General features: G+C 35.8%; 1 protein-coding gene across 4 annotated transcripts in view; it reads right to left on the bottom strand.

Annotated features, from left to right (window-relative positions):
* LOC143245067 (uncharacterized) overlaps positions 1-14,026 on the bottom strand; it is a 30,539-nt gene that overhangs the window by 7,949 nt on the left and 8,564 nt on the right. For all 4 annotated transcript variants that reach the window (XM_076490874.1, XM_076490872.1, XM_076490873.1 and 1 more), the window contains exons 3-7: positions 9,444-9,525; positions 8,830-8,886; positions 7,530-7,682; positions 6,440-6,562; positions 5,336-5,395 (exon numbers count right to left, since the gene is read on the bottom strand). In XM_076490874.1, the coding sequence (XP_076346989.1) occupies positions 5,336-5,395; positions 6,440-6,562; positions 7,530-7,682; positions 8,830-8,886; positions 9,444-9,525 (475 nt within the window). The remainder of the gene's footprint in view (positions 1-5,335; positions 5,396-6,439; positions 6,563-7,529; positions 7,683-8,829; positions 8,887-9,443; positions 9,526-14,026) is intronic.

Raw genomic sequence — 14,026 nt, 5'->3', positions numbered from 1 at the left:
GCTGCTAATGAGAAATGGGCCAGTCAGTTTCGAATATCAGCGAGAATAGGATGTGAGCTAACATGTAGCGATTCCAAGGCAAGTATAGAACTAAGTGAATCAGTATAAATAGTGCAGTTGGAGTACTGCTCAGCTGCAATATGATCCAGGGCAAGAGATATGGCATACAGTTCAGCAGTGAACATAGAAGCTGTAGAAGGGATTCTGCGTGCAACTACTGACCCATAGCAAACCATAGCAGAGCCTACTGAATTACCTGATTTGGAACCATCTGTATAAATGGGAACTGAATGATTGTTTGAAAGATATTCATTGAATAAAAGACAGTACTTCCAATCTGGAGTATCTGCCTTTTTTAGGTGACTGAAAGAAAGGTCACATTTGGGGGTTGTAATAAGCCATGGTGGGATGGACCAACCTGTGGAATCTGCAATGTTATCCAAGGACAGACCCAATTCATCCAATTGTGCCCGGATGCGAAGGCCAACTGGAGCAATGACAGATCATCTGTTCTGAAAAAGTACTGCCCACCAAGGAAGGAAAACACATTTCCAGGTGGGATGCTTTGGTAAGGAATGAAGTTTCGAAGTATATTGTAAAGATAGTTGCAAACGGCGAAGATGTAGAGAAGGTTCATGAGATTCAATATATATACTTTGAACTGGAGAGGTAAAGAAAGCCCCAGTGCAGAGTCGAAGTCCTTGGTGATGAATGGGGTCCAGCATCTTTAAGGCCGAGGGTCTGGCAGAGCCATAGACCATTGATCCATAATCGAGTTTCGATCTAATAAGAGCACGATATACCTTTAACATTGAACAGCGATCTGCCCCCCAACTGGTAGAAGAGAGAACACGGAGGATGTTCAGTGCTCTTGTGCATTTGACCCGAAGTTGCTTTAAGTGTGGTATAAAGGTCAGTTTGCGATCAAAGATAAGCCCCAAGAACTTGGTCTCCGGGACCACTGGCAGCAAAACTTCACCGATATGAAGTTCAGGATCAGGGTGAATACCCGTCGACAGCAAAAGTGCATGCATACAGTTTTGGAGAGAGAAATTAAAGCCGTTCGCCAGAGTCCACTTCCATTACACAACTGAGGGCAGTTTGTAGTTGCAGCTCAATATATCTCATGTTTGACGACTGACATGAGATGTGAAAGTCGTCGACATACAGCCCATTCGCAACAGTGAGAGGGAGTTGTTCAGTGATGGCATTTATCTTTATACTGAAGAGTGTAACACTCAATACACAGCCTTGAGGGACTCCAAGTTCCTGTACAAAAGAATGGGAAAGTGTCGAACCCACACGAACTTGGAATCTCCTGTCCATTAAAAATTTTTTAATAAACATGGGTAGATGGTCACGTAACCCATATGTATGGAGGTCTCATAAGCGCCATACCTCCATGTTGTGTCGTAAGCCTTCTCTATGTCAAAGAATATTGATACAAGATGTTGGCAGTTGAGAAAGGCTTCTCTGATAGATGTTTCAAGACGAATTAGGTGGTCTGTGGTGGAGTGCTGTCGACGGAACCCACACTGGGTGGGCGAGAGGAGGTTGTTTGATTCAAGGAACCAAACAAGATGAGCATTAACCATCCTTTCTAATGTCTTACAGAGACAGCTCGTCAAAGCAATTGGACGGTAGTTTGAAGGAATCTTGGGATCTTTCCCTGGCTTAGAGAAAGGTAAAATAATAGCCTGGTGCCAGGCATCAGGAAAAAATTCTCCTGCCAGATCTGGTTGAAAACAATCAGAAGGACATCAAGAGAAGCAGGAGATAGATGGTGCAGCATGTCATAATGAATATCATCAGGTCCGACAGACGTACTGGCAGACCGATGAAGGGCCATTTTTAGTTCCACCAGGGTAAAGGAACAATTATAGTCAAAGAAACAGTCAGTTCAAAAGGAAAGAGGTGATCGCTCTGCCCGAGTCTTGATGGCCAGGAAGGTGGAGGAACAAGCAGAAGTGCTAAATACCTGGCAAAAGCTTTCACCTAGAGTGTTAGCGATGTTCTGAACATCAGTCACCTCCTGACCATCAGAGAGTAGGATCGAGAGGGGGACAGAATTGTAGTGCCCATTAACCTTTCGAATCCTGTCCCATATGATCTTGGAACTGGTGGTAGAAGATATGCTGGTTGTGAACTTAATCCAAGATTCCTTCTGGCTTTGACGTCTTACCCACCTAGCATGTGCACGGGCCCGTTGGAAAGCAACCCGGTTTGAAAGTGTGGGATATCTACGAAAAGTATCCCAGGCCCGCTTTTGAGCCTTCCGTGCTAAGTGGCAAGCAGGATTCCATCACGGACGAGGATATCGTGGAAAACGTGTCGAGGTTTTAGGAATACATTGAGCAGCTGCATGTGTAATACAGTCAGTTACCGCTGCTACACAGTCGTCTATTGATGGCAGGATCAAGTTCTGCAAGAGCAGTGAAAGTGGACCAGTCTGCCTGATCCAGCTTCCACCGGGGCACGCGGGTAGGGTGGCATCGACCACGGCCAGTCTCTCTCAAAAGAATCAGAAAATGATCACTGCCTAGTGGATTACTGTTAACCCTCCATGAAAAATGGGAGAATAATGAAGGGGAGCAAACTGAGAGATCAATAGTGGTAAAGGACTGACTAGGTGCATGAAAGTAAGTGGAAGAACCAGTATTGAAAAAGAAAGATTGTGATCAGAGAGCCTACGCTGTACAGATCGGCCCCTCCCATCAATGATAGCACTTCCCCAGAGGGGATGATGTCCATTAAAATCCCCTAGGATTAGAAATGGAGATGGCAATTGTTCAACGAGAGCATCAAGATCTGATTGATCATATGTTTCTCCAGGGGAGAGGTACAGAAAACAAACAGTGATGGTATGACCCAAGGAAACACTGATGGCTACAGCCTCCAAGGGTGTGTTGAGTGACAAAGACAGGGTGGGCACATGTTGATCAACCAACAGTGCCATCCCTCCATGTACTCGACCATCACACAACCTGTCATTTCTGTACAGAGAAAACTGCCGAATGGAGACAGTATCAGCAGTTTTGAGAAATGTTTCTTGTAAAGAAAGAGAAACAGGATGGTAGGAAGCAATCAGCGTTTTGATATCATCCAGATTAGAACGTAAACCTCGACAGTTCCATTGTATCAAGGTGGCCATTTTTAAGAATGGGTAGGTGAAGTGGCCGGAGAACCCTTCGGTTTGCGACCACGTCTTTTTTCTTTACGGTCTTTAGTCGGAGGAGGTCTATCAACCTCCATGGATTCTGCTCTGGGTCGGGTGGGCAGGTTTTTGTTATTGGAAGGGGAATCCAGTGACTGAGGACGCGAACGAATAATTGTTTTGTCTCTTGTGGTGGGAGAGAAAGATGTATCAGAAGAAATGCCTGTATTTGAAACTGAAGGACATGGATCTTGAGGTTTGTTGGAAGGTATGGGAGGAACATAGATGGGTGTGGAAGATGATTCATCAACCTTTTTAACCATGGAGGTCAAAAGGCTTTTCATTTGTTTTGAAAACGATTCTCTTGGAGGCACAGAGAGATCTGTTTGCACTCCCACTGTAGTTGTGGAATGAAGTGCAGCAGCATATGTCCGAGATGGAGTTGTGGACAGCAATTTCCAAGCCTCAGGATAACTAATGTTATGTGTTGTTTTCAAACGCTGCACCTCTTTTCCCTCCAACCATTTTGGGCAAGAATGAAAGTAAGAGGGGTGAGAACCATTGCAGTTTACACAATGTGGGTTCATGTCACAGTCATAGGCATCGTGGTCCTTGCCTCCACAACGAGCACATGTCAGGGAACCATGACAAGATGTCTTTGAGTGGCCGAATCTCTGACATTGGAAACATCGAAGAGGGTTTGGTATGTATGGCCAAACCCTGCAAATGAGATAACCTGCCTTGATGGTGGCAGGTGCACGTGGTGAAGTAAATGTTAAAACGAGGGTATTTGTTGGCAGTGTAACTCCATCTTTGCGAGTGGAGATGCGCCTCACTGCAGAAATTCCTGGAGTGGAGAGACCAGCGAGAATCTCTGACTAGGGAACGTTCTTCAAATCCCTTTCAACAATAACTCCTTGTGATGAATTCAAGGTAGCATGGGGTGTAACCTCAATAGGTACATCCCCAATTGCCTTTGAATTCAAGAGGAGTTCACTGTGTTGGGATGTGGATGTTTCAACCAATATGTCACCAGATTGAAGTTTCTTTTCTGACTTTGGAGAGCCAGCAAGTCCCTCTAGACCCTTTTGAATAAAAAAAGGGGACATTTGCCCTAAAGGTTTTTCCGAAAGAGAATGTAATATAAGAAAATGAGGTACGTGTGTTACTGATGTTGAAGATTGCTGTTCTGAGTATTCAAGACGTGGTCACTTACCCACTGACTGTTTTTTTACAATTTTATTTAAATTTTTTGGAGGATCCATAGGAAAAAGAAAAAATTTTGGTACCCACTGACCCCACCAACCATGGAGCCCTACGAGGGGACGCACTACAATGTCATGCAAGGGCAATGCAGCAACGCCAGGGTTTCATGAGCACTATACCCAAACACCAGCATCAGGCACAATGTCCACAACACCCATTGAGAACTTCCAACACTGGTACTTGGTTGACTCTAGCCCAAATGGACCAGCCGATTGACCCAAGGTGGGCCACCCAAAGGCCGCCCGTCTACAGGAATTCGAGGCCAAAGTGGTGTGTTAGGTTTGGACCCCTCAACCACCAGGATCCTCTTCTCCCCTTCACGGGTCGCCACGCATGGCAAACACATGGGTGGATGTTTAGATCCCAGAGAAGGTAACCAGATAGAACAGAACCTTCCCTGGGAGGTCCCCTCACCACGTACAGGAATCCACACCGAGGGGATGGCATACAAAGAAGTGTTCTAACTCTACTTGTTTCAAGACACTTTGTAACAAGTAACATGATTTAAATGTTGACAGAAAACCTTTAACAAAATACCCCAACTCTACAAGTTGTAAAATAGTTCATAACAGCTCTATGCATCCCAAGACACTTTGCAGAATGTAGCATAATAACTTATAAAGGTTTTATTAAGTGCAGTTGCTGCATACTTTAACAATAAATGTAATGTGTGAAAAATAATATTTCAGCTGATTTGCTTTTGAAATATAAAAATTAACAATAAGTGACAAATTAATTGAATTGTACATAAAGATTAAGCAAGTATGCGAGGGTTAAATTTTTAGAGCAGTCAAAAAGAAAACAAACCAAACCACAACATATATCAATGAGAAACATTATATAGCTTAGGAATAGAAAAACCATACAGAAAATAAAAACACACTACTCAAAACAAAAAGAATTTGTGCTTCTCACCTCTCTGTTTGCTGAAGCAATAACATTCTCATCACCTGCATCATCATCTACAGATTCCACCTGAAGAAGACAAATGTTAAAGCAATTCAATGATAAAGTACTGCTCATGAATTAATGAACAGTAAAATAAAAGCTGTTCTATCATTTTTGTAGTGAAGAGTGATGCAAGTTTCAGAAAGACTTATCAAAATAAATAAAATGGCTTTGCCACTTTCTCAAAATCTTCAGTCCATTCAAAGAAGTTATCATAAAAATTATTTATAATAAAGTTATAACCCTCCAAGCTCAAATACAGTTGAAAATCCTATTTATATACTTCAGATAATTTAGAATTATCTGGCATATCTGTAAGCTTTTGACTATATATCAGTTCACAGAAGGAAGCTACAGTATCTGTATTTTGTAATTAAAATAGTTATAAGAAGGAGTAATATTGTTTAGTATCCAACTTTATATTAGGTATGTAACATGCATCAAATGTAAAAAAATATTATTACTGTTGCAATCAAAACATATAATGTAAAATACAGCATTTGGTATCACAGTAAAAAAAATAAACTAGTTTTAGGATGAATGAAACATGAAAAACAAGATTATAGTTAACACTGCAAAACAAGAAACAAATTATAAAGCTAGAAGTTATTTAATGATTTGAAAGATATTTTGTGAACATTATTTTTACTTTCATGTATCTTTTCATATTAATTCAATATTCAGTCTTTTATGCATGGCAAATTTACATTCAGATAATGTTCTCAAGTAGCAAAAGAATTAATATCTTAATTTTAATTAAAATATAAATGAAAAACTGCAAAATGCTATAAACTGAGTAATATTGTACCTAAGTATCTAAGAATTATTTTCTAAACAGTATAAAGTACTAATATCACTATGGACTAGACAGTTGTGAAATTTTTATTTTTTGATTACTGATATTACACATTAAATTCCTTAAAACAACTGTTTACAATGAAATCATAAGAACAATCGAAGTAGTTTTAATTTCTTAGGTTCACTAATAAGAATATTTTAGTTTTTATTTGTTTCAAACATTTAAGACACAATCTGCATCTTGTGTTCTATATTTTAATTTGAAACTTTTACCTCTAAGTCATTTGTATTATCAGGTTCTTCTGGAACATTTGCTTTGCACTTTCCACAGAAACAGTTACAACAGCAGCAACAGCAGCAGCAGCAAGTAAAAATTGTGCAACATGCCAGTAAAACCTGTTTACAAAATCAATATTTATTATAAACAATTAGAGTTTAATTCTTCTCCACAACATCTAAAAATATTTTATCAGTTTCATTTTAAGCATTCAAACAAACATTACAATATATAACTACTTAAATCTTTAACACATTAAGACAGGAAATGTACCACCAGATAACACTGCATTACCCCATACACAGAAATTTTGTTGAAGTCTGTATATGCTTCAACACAATGTACAAGTCCAATCACACAGATCAGTTTATATGAAATAAAATTTTATTCACCCCTTTACTATATCAAGATAGTTTTCAATTTATTTATGCATAAACTTCCAGAAGTTGGAAATCTTTACTTTGTTGGTCTTGAATTTTGTGTGAAGTTACATAAGGGCTATCTGTGCTAGCCATCCCCAGGTTAGAAGTGAAAGACCCATCATCACTATCCTCCATCAGCTCTTGGGCTACTCTTTTACCAATGAATAGTGGGGCTGACTATCATATTATAATGCCCTCACAGTGGAAAGGGTGAGCATTTTTGGTGAGATGGGAATCTGAACTCTCAATTTGAGAACTGTGAACTCACAGTGCCCTAATCACCTGGCCATACCAGGCTATGGAAGCCTTAAAAAAAACGAAATAATAACATCAACTTTCTGAAATATATATTACTGACACACACTAGTGAAACACTGTTTGTTATTGCAGTTTTGTATTTCTCCAACTTCATCAACACAGTCTTCATAACATGTTAAACTAACAATATGTCACAGGTTGAAATGGAATATCCAGTTATATAATGTTCTAAACAGTAATACATAGAAACAAAATAATTTAAATAGCTTTACCATATTGACAACTACATACTGTAATAATGTTTTCAAATTATTCTACGAAAATCAGACTTAAATACAATAAATATATTTCATATAAAATGACCTTAGATTTATTCATACTAATTATAAGTTACATGATTTCTTACCTTGAACCAACAGCTGGTTAGCAAGAAATAATATTTTACATTCTCTTTTCCAATATTATCAGCTATGTAAAGGCCTAAAGATCCATACAAGTCATATATTTCCCTTTTCTCTGGATCAGACAAGACTGTATTAGCAAAGTTGATTTCTTTAAACTAAAAATAAAAAACAAAAATATAGGTGTGAGTATATAAAAATAGTTATTTTCTAATAAATTTTCAAAGTGTTCTGTAAACCCACACTTCAGCTTGATAAATGATAATGCAGTGGCACATCCATTCAACTTTCCATCTATGTTGAAACACATAACTTTAACTAGGATTGATTTTAAACTTTATTTATTTCTAATAATGTCATTCAGGTCAAATTCAATATTTCTCCTTTGTTTTTTTTCCACAACTCCCAACACTAAGTGCCAAGCATAATATAGTGTTGAATTTCCAACATCAAAACGTTTTGTGACTTTGTAAAAAGAAAAGAAGTTTCAGTGATGTCGAGAAAACCCACTTGTAGAGAAATATATATGCAAATACGGCTGGTTTGGGTTGAGAAAATATTTTACATAGAAGAGCGAACAACGTTTTGACCTTCTTCAGTCATCGTCAGGTTCACAAGAAAGAGGTAACTGACCGGAAGCTGACCACGTGTTTGAAAGGGGTTGTGCAACTGAGTGTCGGAATGTAGAAGGCGGTGTTAGATGTTTGAATATATAATAAAATTATATAACACCGCCCTCTACATTCCAACACTCAGTTGCACAACCCCTTTCAAACATGTGGTCAGCTTCCGGTCAGTTACCTCTTTCTTTGTGAACCTGACAATGACTGAAGAAGGTCGAAACGTTGTTCGCTCTTCTATGTAAAATATTTTCTCAACCCAAACGAGCCGTTTTTGCATATATAAAAGAAGTTTCATGTATTATTTTAATTTTTAATATTCCCTGTGAATACAAGTCACAGAACATATTAGTCAGTGTCCATATAGGTATGTATTGGAGACATATATCTAGACCCAATGATTAAATATATATTTTATATAAGAGCAGTATAAATACAGTAATATTCAAGTATATTTATTAATTAATTAAAAGAGTATTTACAACTTAAATGCATTTAAAGTACAAAAAATGTACAAAATAAGCAATAACACAATAATAAATGCAAAATACACAAAATAGTTTACTAAAAAAAAGTCATTTAAAATCATGATATATTACAATAATTGTTTTTTTTTTCATCAGACACAATACACCACCAAAATTTCCTAACATATTCTGAATAATTAGAGTAAAATAAAACATACCTTTTCAGCTGTTTCAGGATTATTAGGATTTTTATCTGGATGATACCTAAGAGCTAACTGCAAACACAAATATATCAATAATTTTAGCAAATAAATAAACTATTTAAGTAACATAAATAAATTTAAATTATATTTAGTTCACAAGTCTTTAATTGCAATTTTAATCTAATGTGTATATTACAGTTTTTACCTTATTAATACCATTTAATAGAAAGCATTTATATTTTTAATAACTTGATTTATCAGTGAAGAAACAATTCATCTATGTTACTGGATTTAATTTGGATAACAGCCAAAAGATGGTTCTCAAACAAAATCTGGCATGGAAAATATTAAAATATCTTTGAAACCTCTTTATGTAATAATTTGGAGTTAGATAAAAGAAAAATAGAACAAATAATAAATATAAACAGGATATGAAGACAAAACATAAGGAGACATAAGTTATCTAAACATTTTGTTACCAGGAGCAAACCTGACTAAAATATTTCTTATTGGAGATACAGCATTTTCTAATTCATTAAAAAAAACAAATCATATATCAAGAACACATATACATATATATGTATGTTTGCATATATACATATGTATGAAAGTATAAGATTATTACAAACCCTTCTGTATGCCTTCTTGATGTCTTCAGATGTAGCATTTTTGGAAATCTCAAGAACTTGATATAGGGACTCTCCCTTAATACTGAAACATTCAAAACAATAGGTAAAACAACACTTCATAAAATGTTTTTCAACATAGAGAAAACCCCTCAAACTTCATACAGGTAATAGTATAAAAACTTAATGTACAATGTGAGCAAAACACTTGGCAACCACTTTATTTAAAGGTCATGTTAACAATTTAGTTTTTTCACTTTTAAGTGATGATGTAGGAGAGATATGAAACCACTGACACTTTGAAACAAAAAGATCACCCCTAATAAACTTAGGAGGATGTGAACTGTAGGAAGAGCACCAAAATAAAAACAAAATGTTAGAATAGAAGTACTGCCAACCAATAAGTGACAGTCTGGTAGAACTGAATAGAGGGAGTCATACAGCTTCATGAATGCATGTTGCACTCTTATTGGTGGAGGGTTGTCACATAATGATTTACATGACACATGCATCAAAATCAACCAATTCTAATTGAGGGGGGATAAAGGCTTGTGGTATACATAACATATTTTGCATACAGAGGACAGTACTGAATTAAAATAGCTATTTAAGTGAGAAGAGATAAAGTACTATATTGGAATTATGGCAATAAAGCAGAGATTATGTGAAATCTCCTGATATTTACACAATACGTCATGTGCAAGGTGGCAGACTGACAAATTATTGGTGATGTATGCTCTGCAATGCAAAAAGGACATTTGTAAATTTTGAGTCACTTTATCTTGGTAGCACAAGTTGAAACTTATCAAGGAAGGACCTTTACCATTTCATAGGTGAGTCTATCTAATCTGAATTAAGTTTGCAAGAAGGAAAACTAATGGCTAAACTAGAGAAAGATTAATAAAAGGAAAAGATCAAATTCAGAAAGTGCAAAAGTTAGGCATAATTTGAAACAAATGATATGTCCTCTTTTCTTTGTGTTCAGAAAATTCTCAAACTACATTATATGAAATTTATTGAACAGTAGAATTTCAGCGACCTCTGATCCATGAAATTAAGAATAATGGTAAAACTAAAATATGTCTGTTCTACATCAGCTTGAACATTTAGATATGAGCCTCACTATTATCCCATAAGGTCAATAAATAAATAAATAGGGAAAACACTGAGTGAGAAGAAATTAAAAGCCAGTATTAATAGAGGAAAATACTAGATAATCATGCATAGGTAAAGATGAAGTGAATACTGGTGATCCATGATTGACTACAAACATGAACACTTAATATTTTTATGGATGTGTATACGAAAACAAAATAAAGGAAAAATGCTATGTATTTCAATATGAATACACAAGAATTTATTCATGAATACATACAAGAATATGTTTTCAGGTAAAATGCAATAATGATAAAACAGAAGAAAATAAGATCTCAATACTTTTATTATATGAAACAAACTTTCTAGAAACAGAAACAAAATATAAAAAAAAATAACATTTCAATGCTTTTATTTTTTAAAATGCAACAATAAAATTTTACGTCCAAAAATATATTTTTAAAGGAAACTTATAGATATTACAACTGTCCATTGCTTCTGCCTCATTAACAAGACATTTGAGAGATTGTTATTCACAAAGAATATTTGCCTCTAGTGCTAAACATATGCTCAACAGGGGGACAGAATGCTGGAATGCTCGAGTAGCATTTGGCAAATAGGTGGGATAGAAACGTTTTTTTATGGATCTTTCAATAATCTGGAGCTTCTGGAAAATAAGGACCAACAAGGTATTTTCATCCTCTAAAGATGATGTGACTGATTTCTCAGAGGCATGTGTGTGTGTTTTGCTCATAGCAAAGCCATATCAGGCTATCTGCTGAGTCCATCGAGGGGAATCAAACCCTGATTTTAGCATTGTAAATCTGTAGACTTGCTGCTGTACCAGCGAGGGACTTCTTAGAGACAGCAAATAAAGATTACTTCTTTTGTGTGTGTATGTGTGTGGGGGGGGGTTATAGTTTGTCAAGTGAAACATCTGTCAAGTTTAAATCTGGGATCCAATGCTGCAGACAAGCAGCACATACTGAATCAGCAAGGTATGAACAAATTTCTTTAGTGCAGAGACAAGATTAAATTATATCTAGATTGCACACTGTCAATCTTGTTCATCAACCCATATACACATGGCACCACATAACTGAAGGTAACAATTTTCTTGCCCTAGACAAAAGATTGTATTGTCACCAAATATGCAAGCATAGTTCTATCATGAAAAGTAAGTTTTAAAGTACCCAAACCTAGATTATTCAATTTCTTATGGAGAATCTTCAATAATTACTTAACCATCTTAATATCCACATCCCATCATGTTGATATGAAATTAATTTCCTTTGCAGAACATGATGTTTGTAGCATGTGGGAAAAGAAGGGGTTAAGTTTTGGAATTATTCACACTTATATTCAAATAATTTGGAATGGAAATTCAATGGCATAGTATTTGTATTCACTGAATTATTTCACGAATACTTAATACTGTAAGTGTCAAATTTTATATACATTACATGTCTAGACTGCCATTATCACATCTGCAACTTGGTAAGTTCTCTTTCAGAACAAGCTTTGTTCTCACTAGAAATTTTCCCATGGAAACAAAGTTTGAACTGAAAGATTTGTTTGTTTGTTTGGAATTAAGCACAAAGCTGCACAATGGGTTATCTTTTCTCTGCCACCATGGGTATCGAAACCCAGATTTTAGCAGTGTGAATCCACAGATATACTACTATGCTTCTAGAAGACTGTACTGAAAGAGAAATTAAAACTTTCATGTACAAAAAAAGAAAATAATATGCTATTTGGTAATGAAGACCTTGGTGTTTGATTGGTTACAAATAATGTAGTACTGAATGTCAGAAAGAACTACTATCAAATACTGAAAGAAAGGATGTGATTGGTGGATGTAGCAGGAGGAGTCTGTTTTTCTATTTGATCATTCCTAACCAAACAACACTGAAGGATAAGAAAATTATGCTTTACATGAGTTATGGCAATATTATAACGTGTAATTACATTAACTATTGTACTTCTTGGAAGAATGGTAAATAAATTGGAGAAGAGGTTATGCCTAGAGAAAAAGTCACATTTTCACAATAGGGAAAATTTATGATTTTCTTTTAATATTGCCTTATAAAATTAATAACTTAAAATTTATATACTATTAAAATATACTTTTTATTTGTTACACCAATTAATATAAGCTAAGATTTTATGCTATATTAATTGGTGTAACAAGTAAAAAGTAGTTTAATTAAATTTTGAAATAACTTGATAAAAACATTTTGACAAACAGTAAAAGATACCCATAGCAAGAGGATTAAATCAGGTCAGTATTCTGCAACTACATTATTGGTTATTATATTACACTTGTAAGTCACTTGAAAGAATTTGAGATGGTTACTAAACTGCCTTTAGTGGTAATATTTCTTGTAGTAACTGGACATTTTAAAATTTACCTGAAAATGCAAACTTTCATTATGGAATTTCAAGTGGCATCATGCATATGATAACATTGCAGCTCAATATGATGAATAAAACCTCTTTTAACATAAACAACAAAATGTCATATGTGATATCCGATAATACATCCAACATGATCAAATCTTTCTGCTTGCCTGGGTTTGAACCACAAACACAACCTACTGCAAGAGATGATGGCAGCTTATCTACAGATAGTGACTCAGAAGATGAAGTTTTGTATAAATCTACATCAGCAAATAAATTATATTTAATTCTTCCTGAATATGACTCTGCTTTTTCCACATACTACAACTTATGGTCACGGTCAGAATGGAAAAAGCTGCACCACTGCTGAAAGTAGTTTCCAAAGTATCAGTCATCGTATCCTACATTTGAAAATCTATGCAAGCAATTGATCTACTTCAGAAAGAGGCTAGAATATAGTCAAAAACATAAACAAATGGATCTCAGAAATTAATACGATTAAGTCTTTATTGAAGATTCCCCAGAAGTTGAATAATCTATATAATTGTACATTGAAACTCACTTTTCCTGATCAAACTGTGCTTGCAGATTCAGTGACAATACTAACACTTTCTTAAGAGACATCAAGTTTCACCCAGAGTCAGAACATTGTTACTTTCACCTATGTAGTGCCTTATGTTTATGGGCTGATGACTGAGACTGTCAGTGTGCAGTTTAGATATAATTTTACTCTTATCTCTGCACTGAAAAAATCTATTCATGCCTGGCTGACTCATGTGAGAGGAAGTGTCTTTTGTTTATCTGCAGCATTGGATCCCAGATTTAAACATGAGTTGTATTTCACTAACCCAACTGTCTATGAATTCAAGTCAATACTCCTGCAGCAAGAAGTTTCTTCAACAAATAATCTCACAATCATGGAACCAAAACAGGACTGTAAACCCCCCCTCACAAAAGCAGTCAACTCTTTAGTTTCTTTGCTACCTCCAAGAAACCAGCCATATCATCCTCAACTAGCCAAATGATACCTGAGTGTTCCAGCATCCTCTGCCTATTGTTGAACATATGTTTAGAACTGAATGCAAAAGGCA

This window comes from Tachypleus tridentatus, chromosome 2 (genome assembly GCF_004210375.1).
Source record: "Tachypleus tridentatus isolate NWPU-2018 chromosome 2, ASM421037v1, whole genome shotgun sequence".
NCBI classification, from domain to species: domain Eukaryota; kingdom Metazoa; phylum Arthropoda; class Merostomata; order Xiphosura; family Limulidae; genus Tachypleus; species Tachypleus tridentatus.
The sequence above is the reverse complement of the archived record's forward strand: the minus strand, read 5'-3'. Positions and strand labels throughout refer to the sequence as shown.